General features: G+C 46.9%; 1 protein-coding gene across 3 annotated transcripts in view; it reads right to left on the bottom strand.

Annotated features, from left to right (window-relative positions):
- EVC2 (EvC ciliary complex subunit 2) overlaps positions 1-20,435 on the bottom strand; it is a 174,026-nt gene that overhangs the window by 128,530 nt on the left and 25,061 nt on the right. For 2 of the 3 annotated variants that reach the window (XM_059721568.1, XM_059721567.1), the window contains exons 5-6: positions 10,976-11,162; positions 587-696 (exon numbers count right to left, since the gene is read on the bottom strand). In XM_059721568.1, the coding sequence (XP_059577551.1) occupies positions 587-696; positions 10,976-11,162 (297 nt within the window). Of the gene's footprint in view, positions 1-586; positions 697-10,975; positions 11,163-15,702; positions 15,774-20,435 lie in introns of all 3 variants that reach the window. The other variant, XM_059721569.1, reaches the window with a different exon arrangement.

Here is a 20,435-nt window from a genome sequence, read left to right as displayed (position 1 = left end):
GCCAAAAGGAGAAATCTAAGATCATAATATAATTACAGAAAATTACCCTTCAAGTAGCAATGAATATAATGTCTTGCTCTTATAGACAGAATCCGTGGAGATCAAGCCTTCAACTTAGTGCAATACATTCAGAACCTTTATTTTATTTTTAGATGTATATGCTGCCCTTCCCAACAAAGGCTCAGGACAATTTAAAGTGAGACAGAAATAAAAGACTGTGTAGGTATGTAACATACATGTACATTAATTGGACACTTTTTCTGAATTCACAGATAAAATGGAGAAAGATCCCAGGATAAAGAGAAAATTATAAGCTAATACACAAACAATATAGCTCTAATCCTTTTACCTATTGGACTCATGAAACCTACAAACCTATTGGACTCATGAAATCTACAAACCATTCCAGTCATTAATGAATGATACTCATACATATACTTCAAATATATTATAACCATTGTGAGAAGATGTCTTAAAAACTTTGTTTCATCATGTCTGACTTAGGCAGACAAGAATAATTTCAAGAATTCCTACACTCTTTGTATATAGATTGTTAAGGAGTAAAATAATACTGAAAAGTAAATACCAGTGATGTACTCCAGAAGGTCAGCTTAGCAGGCAGTGTCAACATCTTATTATTCCAGGTTTCTTTTACATCAAGAATGGCAACGTAGTCTACTGAGTAGTATTCTCCAGCTGTTATAAGAAAAGTGAATCAGTAACTAAACTTGAATGGGTGAGTGTGTTGCATCTCCCAGTAGTCCTTGAGCTTTGCCTTTATTTTCTTTATTAAACTAGTAAATATTAAAAACATGAGAAGACCCCATGAGCCTTCACGAGACACCCATCTGGGCTTGATTTTTTCATGAAAAGATCACTCAGTTGAACTCCGTGAGAGCTACAGGGATTCAGCAAGTCTAAAAATCAGTTTCAATATGCTTCTAAAAGTCCCCTTGGGAGATGGATACAAATAGTTTGCAAAACTTACTTCAGAGGGAGACGGAAAATGGGTGGTAGAAGGCAAAGCCAATCAACGTAGTGTAGAAAACGGGCAGGATGAAGAGAAAATTCATTCTCCCCCAGGCAGACACTACTGCTCAGGGTCCAGTGAAGATTTAGATGGTCCTGGCATTGCTCCCATACGCAGCATCCATAGGGAAGGCCATTGGCAATACCATTATCCCATTGGGTAAATCCCCCACCCCCAAGCGGATGCAGGTACAGAGTTTGCATGCAAACATTTCCAACACTTCTAACCTGTAATGACAGTACCAAATCTGACCCAATACACATTTGACTAAGTACTCAAAGTACCAATAAACAACATATGCTTGATGGAGACTGAATTAAAAGGGGACAGAACTGTACTTCTTCGAGAGAGAGACTTTGAAGTGCTCTCTCAAAATAAAAGATATTCTAGTAAGAGTGGTCTCTTGTACAACTTCCATTGTTTTTGTTAAGTAGTTGATCCTGCTCCCACTAAAGCTTTTGTCACTGATTTCAATGGAAGTCAAAATGAATCTTTAATTTAGAGCATGTCTCTGAGATAGACAATAATTCTGTATAACAAACATCATATGGAAACATAACCCATAGTATGTTACCAAGTTTGCTCATCATCAGTTACAAGTGCTGAATTTGGCAGCTGACATACCAGTGAATAAAAAATAAAGCTAAGTTCTTCTAGTTGAGTCTGTCCTACTTAAGTCTTCTTTATACACTTTCCATTGTTGGAAAAACCAAGATTCAATTCAGCTTTAATGGAAACTGTTTTAGATTTGACAAAGGTTCAAGCTTGATTTGCTAATTCATTTTAAGAGAGAGGTAGCTGGCCAGTCTGAAGTCAGGCTGAAGGCAGGGTGCCATCCTAAAGACTAATTAATTCAGAGAGGCATAAACTTTTGCAGATGACAGCCTCTCTGAGGATCTGGGTAGAAAGCCAACAATTCTCTGATAACAGTTTCTAAATATGCAAGCCTTTAGTTACAACCACCAAGCCTCCATTATTGCAAATTTGCACAAAGTATAAACTTCCAACCACAGAACAAACTCATATGACCTGACACTGCTTTTCCACTGGGAAAGCTGTCAGTGATAAAATGCATCTATCATAACACTACTTAGTTCAGCGGTTCTCAACCTTTTTAGACTTGAAGTACCCCTTAATAGACTTGAAGCACCCCTTGGAAAATGCCAGCTCTCAGTTGTCACTAATTTTTTGACTACAGAAAAATACTTGAGTAATTCTCCTGCGGTGGAAAGAACATAACAGGCCTGTTTCAACATTATAGATTCCAATTTGAAAACTCTGGTTTTATCTTGTGAATCATGTTTACACATCTAACAGTACTAACATTGTGTTGTACTCTGTAGCATCTTTGAAATGATCTCAAGACACCTCAGGCTACCATGGTACACTGAGAATCACTGGCTTAGTTACTTAAAATGTATATAATGTAAGAATTTCAAAATGGACTGAGAGAACATGCAGTCAAAATATGAGAGCAGGAAGCAAAGGATGCAGATGCAGAGGAGAAACAGGGAGTCAGAAGATGGAGAATTCAATTAAGGATGCCAAGTCACCCCAAACAGAGTCCAGGGAGCAGGCTGAAACTAAAGCCATGGAGGGTTTGCATTTTTACTCCTATCCTCCTTTATTTAACCTCATTATAATTTGCTTGTGTTTGTTTGCTGTCTTACTTTCGATGAGTCACTGCAACAACTTGCACAGAACTTTTAAAGTTCTAACAAACTTTACTGCTACCTTAGCTAGCCAACCTGCAAATATACTGGAGTGCACACAAACAAATTCATATTTTCTAGGGTTTCATAGTTTCTAGGGTCAGAAGGGACCTGAACAGATCATCAAGTCCGACCCCCTGCCCTGGGCAGGAACGAGAGCTGGGATCATAATAACCCAGCCAGATATCTATCCAACCTCCTCTTGAAGACCCCCAAGGTAGAGGAAAGCACCACCTCCCTTAGAAGCCCATTCCAGAGCCTGGCAGCCCTAACCGTAAAGTAATGCCTCCTGATATCAAGCCTGAACCTACTCTCAATCAGTTTGTGGCCATTATTCCTTGTTATCCCAGGTGGTGCCCAGGGCAACAGAGCCTCACCTATTTTCTGCTGGTCCCCCCCCAGTGAGTGTATAGACTGCCACCAGATCCCCTCTCAGTCTTCTATTGTGGAGGCTGAATAGATTCAGGCCCTTTAGTCTATCTCCATAGGGCCTGGCCTGCTGCCCCCTGACCATGCAAGTGGCTGTCCTCTGGAGCCTCACAAGGTTAGCCACATCCCTCTTGAAGTGCAGCGCCCAGAGCTGGACACAGTACTCCAACTGCGGCCTGAGCAGCACCGCATAGAGGGGAAGGATCACCTCCCTGGACCTGCCTGTGATGCATCTATAGATGCACGACAAGGTGCGGTTAGCCTTACTGACCACTTACTTGCACTGGTGCCTCATGTCCATCCTAGAGTCAACAATGACTCCAAGATCCCTTTCTGCTACCTTGTTGACAAGGGTGTTGCCCAGCCAATAGGTGTGTTGCAGATTCCTTCTCCCTAGATCCAGCACCTTGCACTTGTCTGTGTTGAATTCCATTCTAGTCTCATCCACCCAACTCTGTAACTTGTCTAGAACTAGCTGGATTCTGTCCCTCCCCTCCAGTGTGCCCACTTCTCCCCATACCTTTGTGTCATCAGCGAATTTGGACAGCGTGCTTTCCATGCCCACCTCCAAGTCGCTGACAAAGATGTTGAATAGCACAGGCCCAAGGACCGACAGCCCTGGGGATCTCCACTGCCCACATCCCTCCAGGTCAAAAGCAACCCATCCACCACCACTCTCTGGGTGTGACCGAGCCAATTTGCCACCCATCTGACTGTGTAGGTATCGATGCCACAGTCACCTAATTTTTTACGAGCATGGAGGGAGAAAGTGCCAAAGGCCTTCTTGATGTCTACATTCAAGACTACATTCTGGCCCCTGTACTCATGTTGGGCAACTTCTTAATTCAGAAGGACACTGTCTTCTGGTAGGCACTATGTAACATAAGTAAGGATAGCAACAACGGATTAAGAAAGACTACAAAATACAAAATGAAGGTCCCCATTTGAAGGTCAGGGAAAGATAAGGTAAGGGTGAGGGGGTCTGGGGCTCAGGTTGTGTTCTCGTCGATCCTTCCAGTCAAGTGAAAGAGCCCAGGCAGGAACAGATGCATCCTGCAGATCAACTCCTGCCTGTGCAGTTGGTGTTGCCAGCAGGGCTTTGGCCTTTTCGACCATGGGATACTCTTCCAAGAAAAAGCATTACTGGGAAGAGATGGGATCCGCCTAGGGAAGAGCATCTTCGCGGACAGGCTCGCTAATCTAGTGAGGAGGGCTTTAAACCAGGTTCGTCAGGGCATGGAGCCCTGAGGTAAGTGAGGAAGCGGGAGACCTGGAAGAACAGCAAGCAGGAGCTGGCAACAGGGGAAGTGCTCTCATACTTCCTGAGAAATCAAGGCAATCAACTTGTTACCTCAGGTGCCTGTACACAAATGCATGTAGCCTGGGAAATGAGCAGGAAGAATTGGAGGTCCTCGAGCAGTCAGAAAACTATGGCGTGATCCGAATAATAGAGACTTAGTGGGAGCTCGTATGAGTGCAGCACTGTCATGGACAAACTGTTCAGGATGGACAGGTGGGAGAAAAGAGGAGGAGGAATTGTGCTTTATGTAAAAGAGCTGTATGATTCCTCAGAGCTCCAGTATGAAACTGGAGATAGACCTGTTGAGAATCTCTCGGTTATGGACAGAGGGGAAAGCAATAAGGGTGATGTTGTGGTGGGTGTCTGCTATAGATCACCAGACCAGAAGGAAGTGGTAGATTAGGCTTTCTTCAAACAGCTAACAGAAGTTTCCTTGATCACAGGCCCTGGTTCTCATGGGGGACTTCAATCACTTTGACATCTGCTGGGAGGGCAATACAGCAGTGCACAGGTAATCCAGGAAGTTTTTGGAGAATTTTGGGAAAAACTTCCTGGAGCAAGTGCTGGAGTGGCCAACTACAGGCCATGCTCTTCTTGCCTTGCTGCTCACAAACAGGGATGAATTGGTGGGCAATGTAGTAGTGGATGGCAACTTGGGAGCAGCGACCACGAGATGATTGAGTTCAGGATCCTGAGGAAACGAAGGATGGAGAGCAGCAGAGTAAGGACCATGGACTTCAGAAAAGCAGACTTCAGCTTGCTCAGGGAACTCATGGGCAGGATCCCTTGGGAAGCCAGTCTGAGAGGGAGAAACCTCCGGGAGAGCTGGCTGTACTTTAAAGAAGCCTTACTGAGAGTGCAGGAACAAACCATCCTGATGCACAGGAAGACTAGAAAATATGGCAGAAGACCAGTTTGACTTAGCGGGGGCACACTTCAGTAAACTAAATCACAAAAATGAAGCTTACAAGAAGTGGAAACTTCAAGAAATAACTAGGGAAGAATGTAAGGTCATTGCTCAGGCATGCAGGGATGAAGTCAGGAAGGCCAAAGCACAATTGGAGTTGCAGCTAGCAAGCGATGTGAAGGGTAACAAGAAGGGTGTCTACAAGTATGTCAGTAGCAAGAGGAGGATCAGGGAAAGTTTGGGTCCCTTACCGAATAGAGGAGGCAACCTTGAGACACAGGATGCAGAAAAGGCTGAAGTGCTCAATGCCTTTTTTGCCTCCATCTTCACAGGCAAGGTCAGTTCCAGACTACTGAACCGGGCAGCACAGTTTGGAGAGGAGGTGAGCAGCCCTCAGTGGTAAAAGAACAGGATAGGGATTATTTAGAAAAGCTGGACATGTACAAGTCCACGGGGCTGCATGGGATGCACCAGAGGGTGCTGAGGGAGTTGGCTGATGCGATTGAAGAGCTGCTAGTCATCATCTCATCATCTTTGAATACTCATGGTGATCAGAAGTCCCGGATGACTGGAAATGGGCAAACATAGTGCCCATATTTAAGAAAGGAAACAAGGAGAATCCAGAGAACTACAGACCAGTCAGCTTCACCTCAGTCCTGAGAAAAATCATGGGGAAAATCCTCAAGGAATCAATTTCTAAGCACATGAAGGAGAAAAAGGCGATTAGGAACAGTCAGCAGGGATTCACCAGAGGCAAGTCATGCCTGACCAACCTAATTGCCTTCTATGATGAGATGACTGGCTCTGTAGACCCTGGGAGACCAGTGGATGTGGTGTACCTTGATTTTAGCAAGGCTTTTGATACGGTCTCCCACAACATTCTCATAGGCAGGGTAAGGAAGTATGGGCTGGATGAATGGATTGAAAGGTAGATAGAAAACTGGCTGGAGCATCAGGCTGGGAGAATAATAATCAATGCCTCAATGTCTAGTTGGCAGCTGGTGTCAAATGGAGTGCTCCAGGGGTCAGTCCTCAGGCCAGTTTTGTTCAATGTTTTCATTAACAACCTGGAAGATAGCATAGAGTGCACCCTCAGCAAATATGCAGATGACACCTAGCTGGGGGGAGTGGTAGATATGCTGGAGGGTAGGGATAGGATTCAGAGTGACCTAGACAAATTGGAGGATTGGGCCAAAAGAAATCTCATGAGGTTCAACAAGGACAAGTGCAAAGTCCTGCACTTAGAATGAAAGAATCCCATGCATCAGTACAGGTTGGGGGATGGCTGGCTGGGCAGCAGCTCTGCAGAAAAGGACCTGGGGGTTATAATGGACAATAAGCTGAATATAAGTCAGCAGTGTGCCATGGTTGCCAAGAAGGCTAACAGCATCCTGGGCTGCATTGGTAGGTGTGTTGCCAGTAGGTCAAGGGAAGTGATTACTCCCCTCTATTCAGCACTAGTGAGGCCACATCTGGAGTACCGTGTTCAGTTTTGGGCCCACCACTACAGAAAGGATGGACAAATTGGAGACAGTTCAGTGGAGGGCAAGAAAAATGGTGAGGGGGCTGGGGGACATGACTTATGAGGAGAGGCTGAAGGAACTGGGCTTATTTAGTCTAGAAAAGAGGAGACTGAGAGGGGATTTATTAGCAGCTTTCAGCTAGGCAGGGTTCAAAAAAGGATGGAGCTAAACTATTCTCAGTGGTGGCAGATGACAGAACAAGGAGCAATGGTCTCAAGTTGCAGCAAGGGAAGTTTAGCTTAGATATTAGGAAGAATTTTCTCACCAGGATAGTAAAACACTGGAAGAGGTTACCCAGAGAGGTGATGGACTGACTCTCCATCCTTGGAGGTTTTCAAGACCTAGTTTTTTTTCCATGCAGGTGATGTTTTGTGCCAATATGGAATCAACTGTAGCCTTATATTTTTAAATTTGAATTTTAAGGATTCTTTTAAAACAGTTATTCTTAACCAGGGTACCAAAGACCCCCGAGATGCAACAAGATGCTTTTAAGGGTGCCACTTACTATTAGCATGGTTAGGTGTGCAATTACCCACAAATGACCTACAACATAAACCCAGTTTTCAAATAGGAATCCATAGTGTCAAAAACATTCTGACCATTTGTGGTCTTTCTGAGTTCTTTGCAACAGATTAATTGATGTATTATTTTTCTGTAGTCAAAAAAATGAGTGAAAGCTAAGAGTTGGCATTTTCTGAGGGGTGCCTTGAGTCTAACAAAGTTGAGAACCAGCATCTTAAACTTGTTATTGAGCAAGGTATTTGGTTATACTGAATTGAATATACCTATTTTATTTATTTGTCTGTTTGTTTTATATGCCACTATTCTCCCCAACAAAGGCTCAGGGCAGCTTAAAATAAGAAACATAATGACTTATAAAAGTACATAGAATATTAAAATAGGATCTAAAATAAACATTTGCTAAACAATATCCCAGCTGAGCCTTCCTTGTTAAATGTCTGCCCAAATGGAAAGGTTTTACAGTGCTTCCAAAAGATGCCCAGGTTCAGGCTCTGATGGGCCTCAATGGGGAGTTCTAAAGCTGAGAAGGGACTACCAGGAATGACTTCCCATATGTTTGCAACAAGAGACCCTGGCTCATTGGTGGTACTTGTAATTGGACGCTCTCAGTTGACCTTAGGGATCAAGATGGGGCATACGGAAGAAGGTGGTCCTTTAGGAATACAGGACTCGGATTGTTTAGGGCAGGGGCGGGCAAAATACAGCCCGTGGGCTGGATCCAGCCCACCAGGCCATTCCATCTGGCCCACAGGGCTGCTAAAATATTTAGAAAATTAATATTTATCTGTCCCTGGCTGCCTGTCAAAGATGGCAGGAGACAGGAGCAATAGGACCCAGGTGGAGCTGGCAGCAGAACTAAGCAGCCATAGCAGCAAGTCCAGATCACCCATGCCCCCCTCCAGCCCTGCCCACCCTGAGCCCCAGCGAGAAGCTTCTGCCTAGCAGGGGCTTCTGGAGGCTTGTGGCCTGGGACTGTTTCTGCCTCCCTGCAGCGAGGGAAATACAGATAAGAAGAAGCGGAGGGAGGGAGGCAGGGGAGGACCGTGGGTGATTGCCCCAGTTCTCAGGGCTGGCTGAGCTAGCTCCTGAAGTCCCCGTGCTGCAGCTGGGAACCATGTGGTGCCAGAGGCCAGGTGGGGGGTGAGCAGGGAAATGGCTGTGGCAGGCAGAGGAAAGGGGCAGCGAGCAGATGCCCGAAGTGCAGCAAAAGCTGGGTGGGACTGCGGGGCCTGCACTGGTCCCCTGAGGCCAGCACCAGCAAGGCCCAGAGCAGAGCAGTAGGATCATGGGGGCAGGCTGCCAGGGGCTCTATGGAGCTGAGCTGATTCCCTCCTCTCCCTGCTTGAGCAATGAAGACCAGCTCCATAGAGCCCCTGGCAGCCCAGACCCCATGTTCCTGCCATCCCACTCTGGACCTCACCAGTGCTGGCCCCAGTGAACCGGTGTGGGACCCGTGCTCCCACCTGGCTGTTGCTGCATTCTGCATGACCACTAGCTGCCCCTTGCCCCCTGCCTGCCACAGCCATTTCCCCACTCCAACTAAACCTGCCACATTCTGGCACTAAATAGTTCCCAGCTGCAGCGCCAGGACCGCAAGAGCAGCTGGGATGTGGTGCCAGAGCAGCTGAGGTGGATGGGGGAGAGGGGAAGCAGCAGGAAAAGGGCAACAGCGGCAGATGGGGGGGCAAGTGGAAGTCAATGGGAGCACGGGGCCCATCCCAGTGGCCCGGGGCCAGGAGTGGCAGGAGCATGGAGCCTGGGCTTGCAAGAGTGCTGGCGGGGGCTCTGCCTGCCGCAGCGCAGGGTGGGGGCAGGCTGTGGGCAAACCCTTCCCAGGCACCTTCCCCCCCACATATTCACAGCCCCCCACAAAACCCATATGCACCCATACCCCCCACATCTATCCACCCCGCCACAAATCCCACACACACTCTCCCCGATACTCCACATACCCACAAACATATACCCACCCTCCCACAATTCTATCTATATAAAGGGCTTAGTCCATCTGTCTTTGTGTCCATCCATAACACTCTTAGAGCGCTCTGATTGGTTCTCTTGGCAGCCAATTACAATGTTTACTGAAACAACCAATCACAATGCTCGGCATAGGCACATACACAACCAGACAGCCAGACTGGGGGTGCGGGGGAAGAAACTCTTGGAACGCTCAAGCTTGAAGGTGGCGACATAGGATGGAGGGAATGGCAGGGTCAGAGTAGGACAGCAGAGCACTGCGATGACAGCAGGGAGGGAGCCCTCCCCACCCCCCATCATTCTTAATGGGTAATTCACTAGTATACAAGAGTAAGACTTAATTTTAAGCTATTATATTGTCACTTCTATGTACACTACACAAACACATGTAAATCAGGACAATTTTTTTTTTAATGAAATTAATGTTGTAGTACTTTTGATTTTTAGAATATAATTTGGTATTTTTCTGGTTCAGAGATGGCAAAACCCCCTGCTGAAAGGAGTAAGTCGAGGGGGCAAAGGGAGGGACTTCCGGTGGCAAAGGTCAGGGGTTAGGGGGTGGGACTTCTGATTGCAAGCTGGCAACCAGGGGATGGGGCTCCTGTCAACAGGCAGGACTACCCATGCAGCCCTCAATGGCTTGTGGAAACTCAGTAAGCATCCCTCCGCCTGAAATAATTTCCTGCCCCTGGTTTAGGGCCTTAACAGTCAAAATCAGCATCTTGAACTGAACCTGAAAAACTATCAGAAGCCAATGCAGACTCTGGAGCTCTGGTTCCGTATTCCCTGGTGACCTACCCTTTGTCAGAAAGCGGACCGCCATGTTCTACACCAGCCACAGCTTCCCAAGTCATCAAGGGAAGCCCCACGTAGTCTAGCCTCAAGTTTACAAAAGCTAAAGTAACTAGCTTAGACAATTTTGAATGAGGAACACTTGTTCATGGAAGCTTTCATGGAATAAAAAAAATGCAAAGAACCCTTCTGGCTTTTTTTGAAGGAATTGAATTTTATACAACTAATGGGCCTAATTCTGCACTCACAGACCTCAGAGAGGGCCCTAAAGCTTAGTGTTAAATTTGACATGACTCTCTTTGAGATAAAAGAAAGTAAAGCTGCAGAGTTTAAAACAGTGATAAAAATTTCTGGAATGTTTAAGCTAGGTAACCATACATCTTTTTTTCAGTACAGTATTGTTTAAATATTTGTTGTGAATGTCCTGTTGGTTTGGTCAAATGAAAGTTTTGGTTATGTTTTCAAAAACCTCTGTTTCTGGTGTTTTCTAGGCAGGGGATATACGAGGGCAACACTGGTGCTTTGGCATTCTGCCCTCCCCCTAGCTCTCAGATAAGACCAGAGCTTGAAAACAGCTAAAAGTGCCAGAGAGCCAGGGGACAGTTGAGTATCCTGTTGTGAAACTCAGGAAATATTGTCAGCCTCATTTAAGCTGCCTTATTAATTGGAGAGGTGTGCATTGTAAGCTATATCACCAGAATGAACAGTTAAATATATCTTAATATGGAAGTACTTTGACTTCCCACATTTCAGTCAAATTTTTAAACATTTGTAGTCAGTTACCTTGCAGGAATGTTCTCCTGTATATCTGGAATCCATCTGCAGTCTTATTACCACTGTTTTTTTGAACATGAAGGCCAGTAACATTGTCCAGCAGGATGAGATCTGTGAGATTAGCTGTGGATGGCATGTTGGTGTTATTAATTAGAAGTCGAACATGCGCAGTTTGGGGGTCATGCTGAGTGGCAACCTACAAAAAGAAACAGAAATAGCTTTTGTTTTGAAGCAAAACAACTGAATTTCTTAAATGCAAGCTATTAAGTCCAGTTACTGATAAAAAAATGTTTTGTGGGTATGCTTATTTTTGAGGGCATTTTGAATGACCAAACAACGTCATTCTCTATTTGATTTCAAACTCCCAAAGAGATTTTAATCTCCCACACGTCAAGCTGTTGCTTGGAGACAACGCGATAGAAAGCCTGTAGCTTGATATCCAGGATAATAGCTCATGCAGAGAAAGAAGCAAGTGGAAACAAGAATCTGAAAATCTCAGCAAGACCTCATATCAGAGAACTGGATTGTAGCTTCTAATCGGGTTTTGGAAAATTCCAGATATGAGGGTGGGCCTCTAGCAAGTCACACATGCTGCTATTTCATTCTCTTCAGGCAGTTTTGTCTCTTCTTTCAACCCCTTTAGTAGCACCTGTGTTCTACAAGGGTGGTGTCACCCTAGTTCCTCTCCTTTCCTCCACTCCACTCAGAGCTGAGAAACCTACCTTAATACCAATGGGACCCAAATTCTTGCTTCCACTTAGTGGCTAGGCATATAAAGTAATGAGTTGTTCCTGAGACCTCTGAAAATTTAGAACATTGACAGATGTGAAAAAAAGAAGAAAAAAAAAGAACAGAACTTTACCAAAAGAGGCAGAACATTAGTTCAACCTGGCTCTGCAAAGTCTTTATAGATGAGGTGCTTCAGTGGGTCTTTTTGGTGCTTTTATCTAATAGCTGATTTAATCAGCTATTACAGGGGCTGTCAACTGGGGGTACACGTACCCCTGGAGATACTTGGGAAGGCTCCAGGGGCTACATGGCATTGGCACGGAGAAGTGGGGGCTAGGGCCGCCAGCACTTTGTGCTACTTGCACCACTACACGCCACATGCTACCAGTGCTTTTGTTTTTGCTGGCATCACACACCAGCAGCACTTCTGCCACTGCATGCTGCTGGCACTTCTGGTTTCGCCGCTGTGCACCACTGGCACTTCCAGCTTCTGCCACATGAGTGTGTGGGGGACCCCCCTCCCAGTCATCGATCAGCTGCCAGGAGACTCCCTGCTTCTCGACCAGCCACTGAGGATACACTGACCAAAAAAAGTTGAGAACCACTGAGCTATTAGATAAAAGTGCCAAAAAGCCCTGCTGAAGTGCCCGATCTTTACGAGATTGGGCAAGCTGGGTCCAACTAATGTGATTACTCTTCTGGGCCTGTGCTGCAGTCAGTGTTGGGGCATGTCAGTTTTGTTTTTTTTTCACATCTGTAAGCAGCCTTAGTTTCTAAGTGAAGGGAAACAAGAAGCAACAGAGAATAAATTGCATTTTATTCTCAAAACAGACTCAGTTAAATTAAAACTGAATGGGAACAGGTGAGGGAACTGAGGATATCAAATAAGAGAATAACCAAACAATACTTCAGAAACAGCTGCTCCAAACTGATCCACAAATCTGTGGGAAGTGTGAACTTAAAAATTGTTGTGGATTTAGGCTTAAATGTCTACAATCTACATGAAAATAATAAAAAATGCCATTACATTGTATATAAGAGCTCTACAGAAGGGTAGGTCTCCCCTTCTGGAGAGCTGACAGCTCCTTTTTTAGGATATAACATGTTCCAAGTTATATCAAGCTCTGGCCATTCTCTGGCTCCAGGTTCAAAGAGAAGCCACCCAGGTAATGTCAGCCCTCACAGACCCAATGTAATCTTGGGGCTCAGTCTCTTATTTCTGGAGCCAGAGCCTTAGATGAATCTAAAACCTTCTTGCTGAAAGACACAAAATGAGGCCTTCTCTTTTGCTGTAGGCTAGTGCTCCCTTGGTCCCTCTAACCTGTGGTATTGCAGGCAACTTGCTCCCCACTAGCACTGTCCCTAATGAGCTTAGTTCACCCATTGAACAGATCTAGCCATGTGCTACCAGTTGTATACCAGGCAAAGGCAACCATGCTCTGATACGTACTCCACAAGTAACTCCTCCTGTGTTTTCCAATACAAAGTCATGCACAAGGCATCCAAGGCCTACTCTTGGTTGCCTGATGTGTTCACTGGGCTCCAAATCTGGTCCCTACAGGCAGAGTTGAGGAAGGCAGAGATAACAGAGGAAGCCTCGGTTTTATTTCCACTGTTGCTGCCCATAATGTAATTCAGCAAGCAGGGCACTATCCCCAGGCACCAATTTAGAGGGGGTAGAATGGCAGTTTTGGGGGCATAAGACATGGCTCCGACCTGCTCTTTACCAAGTCCCATATCTCACAGATGGCATCACTATATGGCTTCAGACCCATACTGGGCCCCACTATATTTCAGCCTGACATTCACCCCAACCTGGATCCCTCCTATTCAGACGGCCTAACCTCTGCCATCATCCTGGGCCCTAGACCCCTTTCCCTCTCGGCAGTGACCCCCTCCAGGACCTTTGGCCTCACAGGCACTGGCCTCGCCTCTAGGCCAGTCAGGAGTACAGCCCGCTGGCTCTGGCCATCCCTCGAGGCCATGAGGGTCTTGCCCTTTGACCCTCATGGTCCTGGCCCCAGCCAGTCGAGGTTCTCTGGTTAGGTTCTCAAGCAGTTAGCCCTCTTGGGCCCTTCCAAACGTTGTTCTTGCTCTCTGGGCTTGTGGACCACATAGTTACTCTAGACCCATCCTAGGCCTACTGTTCTGCCCTCACTGGGTTCCTCCACCCCTCACTGGGCTCCTGGGCGTTATGCCCCATGGGCCTCAGGCCCCACTCTGTGGGCCTTGGCCCCTGCCTCAGGCCCCACTCAGTGGACCTGGGCCCTGTGTTTTTCTGTTGGGGTGTGCTCTCCTAGCCTTTCCCCTCCACAAAGTACCCACAAGCCCCATCCTCACCTTTCACTGAAGAGGCACAGGTGTGACATTTCCTGGAGACTGCCCTGCCACAGGCAGCCCCACCACACCATCCAACCCCAGCAGGGTGCAGTTTCAGGTCTTACCAAGGACCCACAGGAACCTCCTCCAGCCCCATAGTTCCTAGCCTAACCTCCAGGTGCTCCAGGAGCAGCAGATCTGTGGCTGGGCAATGTTACATCAGTGGCATCCCTGTAGCAACTGCCAGCTCTGCTCTTGGGTCTTATACCCAGGCTGCCCAGCCCTGCACCAATCAGGCAGCCTCCTGGCTGCCATGTGACCACCTGATTGGGTCTGCTCCCACCTGCAGGCTGGTCTGCAGCCTGCTTAAGCCCTTAAAGTGGCAAGCACTCAAAGGTGCACTGCCACACCTCTCTTCATAAGAGATGGACTTGAAATAAAATCTGAGATTTAAACATGTAGATCTTGGCCTGCATTTTGCATCCCAGGCCTCATGTGTTTTGATTTGTCCCCTTGATACTGCACCTCATCATTTCTAGGAGCTGACTGGCTGCAGTTGGGCAAGCAGAGTGACACATGCCATGGTATGCTTTCCCCTTCACTTAATCCTCCCTGTCTGCAATCATAATGACATATGTTCCTTCCATATGGAAAACTATAAAGTCTTCACCAGTTACATCCCTGGCTCTGGGTAAGATAAGGGTCCATTACACAGTCACTAAAACCTGAGCCCCTTCTGTCACTTATTAATAAATATTCAAACCTTTAACAACATTGCTCCAGCCCTACTTCTCTTATACACTGGTTGCTACCTCACCAGTGAAGCCAGCATCAACACTACATTCATCTCCTTTCCTCGCAAATATTCCTACTTTATTCTATGCCTTTGTAGGAAAAGCTCTTCATGAACTGCTACTTCTCACTCAAGTCTTACTTTTATTGCATATACTAATGCCTCACATCTTTATTTATTCTATCAGGCCATACTCTAGTTTTCAATGAATAACTGTGTTATTCTATTAAACTTACCCACAACATCCATGTTAACTATTGCCTTCTTTTTCCCTCATTATTACCATTGCCTTGGTATTCACATCAATCACAGTTGTCCTAAAACAATGGGGGCCAACCTTTTTGAGTGGCATGCCACAAATTACCTCCATACCCTCCCTGAGTGCCATTCTAGTCCCCTTTCTCTGTTCAATCTGCTGCTCTTTCTTCTTCCTGCCTTGTGTTCCCTAGCTGCCCTAAAACACTACCAAATCAGACTGAGAGCACATTATACGAGACTAGCACATGCTTTAGATGACTATTACATAAGATACTTCGTGCGTCTACATGAGACGTTACTATGCAGTAGTTACTGCACATTTATTTAGTAATTGTATAATTTGAATTACTGATCAGCAGCAGCACTGGCAAATGCCTTTTTAGTGATGCTACTGCACGGCTTCTAATAATACTGTGCAGTAGCATATTAGCACTGTTTGTGCTGTGATGCATTACAGTGCAGTATTATTCAGTTACCATGCAGTTAGTGTAGGGGTGCGCAATTATTTTGGCTGAAGTGCTGCTTAACAAGTTTTGGTGAACTTTCAAGGGCCTCATGGGTAGCACTACCCCTTGACAGATGCTCTGCCCCCCTGGTCACCATCTTGGGACCAGAAGTCCCGCCCCTAGCCCCTGACCTTTTTCACTGGAAGTCGCTCCCCTTGCCCCAGAAGTACTCCTTTTGGGAGTGGGGCTTGCCATCTTGAAACTAGAAAAAAAAATATATATTAAAAAAAAAAAAATCGAACATCTACTATAACTTATTTTAATTTTATTTAAAAAAATATTTTTGTCCTGATTTGTGTGTGTTTGCATAGTGTATCTAGAGGTGATGGTATAATAGCAAAATACAGTCTTACTATTGTATATTGTGTGTGGGGAGAGTAAGGGGGTGTATGTGAGGGGGGATGGGGAGTGGGTGTGTGTGTATGGTGGGTGGGGTGTGTGGGGGGGTATGGGGTGGGTGTGGAAGGGTGCAGGCATGGAGTGTGTGGTTGGGGTGTGGGGGAGGATGTGGGGGAATGGTGGGGGGGTGGGAGGGTGAGGGGGTGTGTGGGGGGTTGTGGGATTATGGTGGGGGGTGGGAGTGTGTGGGGGGGCTATGGGAGGTTGTGAGTGTGTTTGGGTATGGTGGGTGTAGGGAGGGTGTGTGTGTGGGGGGGTGTTCCTCGGAGTCCCTGGAGTGTGCAAGTCCCTGGAACTGCATGTGGTGGCAGCAAGCGGGGCTAGCCCTGCCCAACCCAATCTCATACAGCCCCCAACATTCCCACCCCAGTCCCCAGCTGCACATGGAGGCAACGTGTGGGGCCAGCCCCACCGAGCCCAATAGCACTCCTGCCCAAGTCCCCAGTTGTACATGGTGGCAGGGTGAAGGGCCAGACGCATCCAGCACCGTAGAATGTAACTCCCACACTCCCACCCAAGTCCCCAGCTACACACGTTGGCAGTGTGTGGAGCTAGCCTGACCCAGCCCCATAGTGCACAGCTGCTGAACTCTTACAGCATGCAGGGCCAGACTGACCTGGCTTCATAGCAGACAGCTCCCCACACTCCCGGCCCTCTTTCCCCCAGCAGGAGTCCTTGGCCCCAGGCCAGCTGGGGCCCTGTCACAGAGCACTGAGGTGCCCTGTTCCTGAAGAGGGGAAAAATTGCTTGGGAAGGAGCCCTAGCAGTGACTAAGGAGCACAGCTGTGGGTTGCCGGGGCAACCAGGGAAGGCCAACTGACCAGAGGGGGCAAGGCCTGGCCCTTATAAAGCCCAGGAGCTGAGGCCAGAGGCAGTGCCCTGCCAGCAGCCAGAGAGGCAGGAGCTCCCTAAGCCACGATGCGAGGAGAAGCCTAACTGCAGGTACAGCTTGACCGGAGTTGAGCAATGTTGTTATAGCCAGAGGGCTTGTGTTTGAGTTATAGCCAGGAGGCTCGAGTTTGTGTTGCTGTTTGTTAGACCAGTGGTTTGGGTGAGGCTATAAGGGGATGGAGGAGGCCTCATAGGGGCCTCACAGCGGAGTGTGAGGACCCCAGCACCAGTAAGGGCGCAGCATATGGGGGGTGCATAGACCCCAGCCCCAGAGAGGAGCATTTGGCGAGCCCCGGAGAGGGGAGCGCTATTGAGAATACCCAGTGTGGGTGTGGCAAGCCCCGGAGAGGGGAGCGCTATTGAGAAGCCCCAGTGTGGGTGTGGCGAGCCCCGGAGAGGGGAGCGCTATTGAGAAGCCCCAGTGCGGGCGTGGTGAGCCCCAGAAAGGGGGGCAATTATTAGGAAGCCCAAGTTGGGCACGGCGAGCCCCAGATAGGGGGCAACATTATTAGGAAGCCCAAGTTGGGCATGGCGAGCCCCAGATAGGGGGGCAGCATTTTTAAGAAGCCCAAGTGTGGGCATGGCGAGCCCCAGGCAGGGGGCAGCCTAATTAGGAAGCCCAAGTGTGGGCACGGCGAGCCCTAGACGGGGGGGCAACGTTTAGGAAGCCCAAGTTGGGCATGGAGAGCCCCAGATAGGGGACAAAATTATTAGGAAGCCCAAGTTGGGCACAGCGAGCCCTAGGAGAGGGCATGAGCACCACGGAGAAGGCCCAGAGAGAACAGGAAGGGGCCAAGATAGAGATAGACCTGAGTTAACATCGGCGAGGTGTGGACTGCAGTGTAGGGGAGGAAGCGGAGCCGCAGATAGCGCCCCCTAGCAGAGGGGCAGTACAAGGGCAGCCTCCCGCTGATTAACACTTTAATTAAACTAACTAACTAACTAATTAATTAAGAACAAGGCATGGCAGGAGAGTAGGCGGGCGGTTGCCCCAGAGACAGGTGTGTGGGCCACATTAAGGTCAGCCCAGAGTGGCCATCTGTCACGGGCCCTCACCTGAATTTTCACCTGAAGGGCAGCCCACGGCTAGGGCTTATGGAGAAGACCCTGCGGGCGGGATGGAATTGCCTGCCAGGCCAGATCCAGCCCACAGACTGTATTTTTCCCACCTCTGAGTTACTGTTTCATGTAGATGTGCCCACTAGCTAGCAGTGAATGAATTCCCATACATTACTCCTTTTTAAAGAGATGCCTACCACAAATTTGGGCACCAAGAGAAATAAATAACTTCTACACAAATGTTAAGTAAAAATATCACTAGGCTAGAGGAAAGACTTCAGAATTCTTATCATCAAAGTTGCATGCAAAAGCAGCAGCCTCAAACACTTGATGTAACTTGGGATTTTATTAAAAACTGTTTAACTCTGAATTTCATATCAATTCAGTAAAGAAGCAGATTAAAGTTTTAGGATACCTTATGGCACAAATTAAAGGGATGGTTTATTGAAATTATCCCTGCTTATCTTGGCGTTTCATACCTAAGTGCCAACATTTAAAGTATATTGAACAAATCTGACTACATAAATAACTCCACTGCTATTACTACACTAAATAATCCAAACTTATTAATGCAATATCAAACTTAATTGTAATATCCTAAAAATAGTATTGCCCTCACCTACAGATATTTGCTACCAGGAATAACACAATTGTGATTAACTGTCTAACCAATAAGCTTATAAGAAATAGAATTATGAAGAAAACACTGCTACCTTCAAATGTTCTGAACTCATGAGTCAGACCCAAGCAATCACAGAATCATAGAGAAGTAAAGTTGGAGGATACCTCCACAGGTCACCTAGTCCAACTGACTGAGGCAGGATCATCTCTATCCAGCCCTTCCTATACAAATCCATTGTCTAACTTTTTGCAAAACTACACAGTGAACCCTGATACGAAACCCACAACATAACACCCTAACCTGCCACAGGGAAGGGGCAGTGCCCATGGCGGCCAATGTCCTGCGGCTGTAAATGTTGTTAATACATATTCTCAAGAGATCACCAGAGGGCCATGCCCTCCACTACAGAAAAAGGCAAAAACACCTACAAGTCCATACGAATCTGACCATGGGATAAAATTCCTTCCCCAAATACAATCTGACCCTGAGCAGAGAGGCAAGACCCTCTAGCCAGGAACTTCTGGGTTTAAGTCCCAGCAGGAACATAGGCACACTCCAGTCAAAATCTCTAGCCTTGATTTCACACAACACCCAACTGCCTCTGAGGGAGGCTTAAAAAAAACAGACACATGTAGCAGCAGGGGAGGTATGGGTAGAGGGAAAGAAAGAAGAGGCATTCCATCCCAGCCCCATACCACAACCAGGAAAGCCCAGAAGCATAGGAAATACCCATAGCTAAACATAGGCATAACCCTCACCAGTAGCTGTTCTACTTCTTCTTGAACATCTCATCTCCAGTGATGGAGTCCACAACTTGCCTTGGAAGTCTACCACTACACCTCACTGTCCTAACAGTGAAGACATTTTTTCCTGATATCCAATTTAAATTTATTTTGCTGCCATTTCAAGCCATTAGTCCACAACCTATTTTCTGTTTTCTCTTATTTATGGCAGACATGCAAGTACTTGAAGAATGCTATCATGTCCCCTCTCAAGTGCCTTTTCCACATGCCTAGCTCCCTCAACCTGTCCTTGTATGACTTGCCTTCCATGCCCTTTATCATTTTTGTTGCCCATCTCTGGATCTTCTCTAATTCTCTAACGTCCTTCTTGAAACATGGAGCCCAAAACTGCACACAGCACTCTAGAAATCTAACGAGTGCCAACTACCACCTCCTGCATCTTACACCTAATACTGCTATTGATGTATCCCAAAACTTTATTTGCCTTTTCTGTGGCTGCTTCACATTGCAGACTCATACCGAATCTGATCTACCAACACTAGTTATGCCTATGTTCTACTATGAGCACTTCCTATGCTCTGGGCTGTGCTAGTTGCCCTTGCCTGCCTCCCCAACTTTTTGCCACATGTGTCAGGGTGTTTTTAAGTCTTCTTCAGAGGCACTGTGTGTTGGCTACAGCCAAGGCTGGGGACTTTGACTGGGTTGTGCCAACATCTTGGCTAGAGGGTCTTGCCCCTCTGCTCAGGGTCAAACCAATTGCCATATTTGGGCTCAGGAAGGGATGTTACCTCATGGTCAGATTGGTACAGAATGCGAGTTTTTTGCCTCCCTCTGTAGTAGAGGGGCATCACCCTGTACCTAAGATCTCCTGGGAATATGTTGACAACATTTCATAGAAGCAGGACATTGACTGCTGTGGTTCCCCTGCTTTACCTGTGGCAGGTTAGGGTGTTAAGTCTGCATTGTATCAGGAGTGATAGTAGCCTTATGCAGAATTTAGATTATGGATTATATAGGATGATTTGGATAGAGATGATCCTGCTTCAGGCAGGGGGTTGGACTAGATGGAGGTCCCTTCCAGCCCTGCTTCTCTATGATTCTAGGATTCTAACATTCCCAGACTCTCCATAGTGTTGATATTCCACCAGGT

The sequence above is a fragment of the Alligator mississippiensis genome, chromosome 2, assembly GCF_030867095.1.
Source record: "Alligator mississippiensis isolate rAllMis1 chromosome 2, rAllMis1, whole genome shotgun sequence".
NCBI lineage: Eukaryota > Metazoa > Chordata > Crocodylia > Alligatoridae > Alligator > Alligator mississippiensis.
Note: the sequence above shows the minus strand (reverse complement) of the source record. Positions and strands in the feature narration are given on the sequence as shown.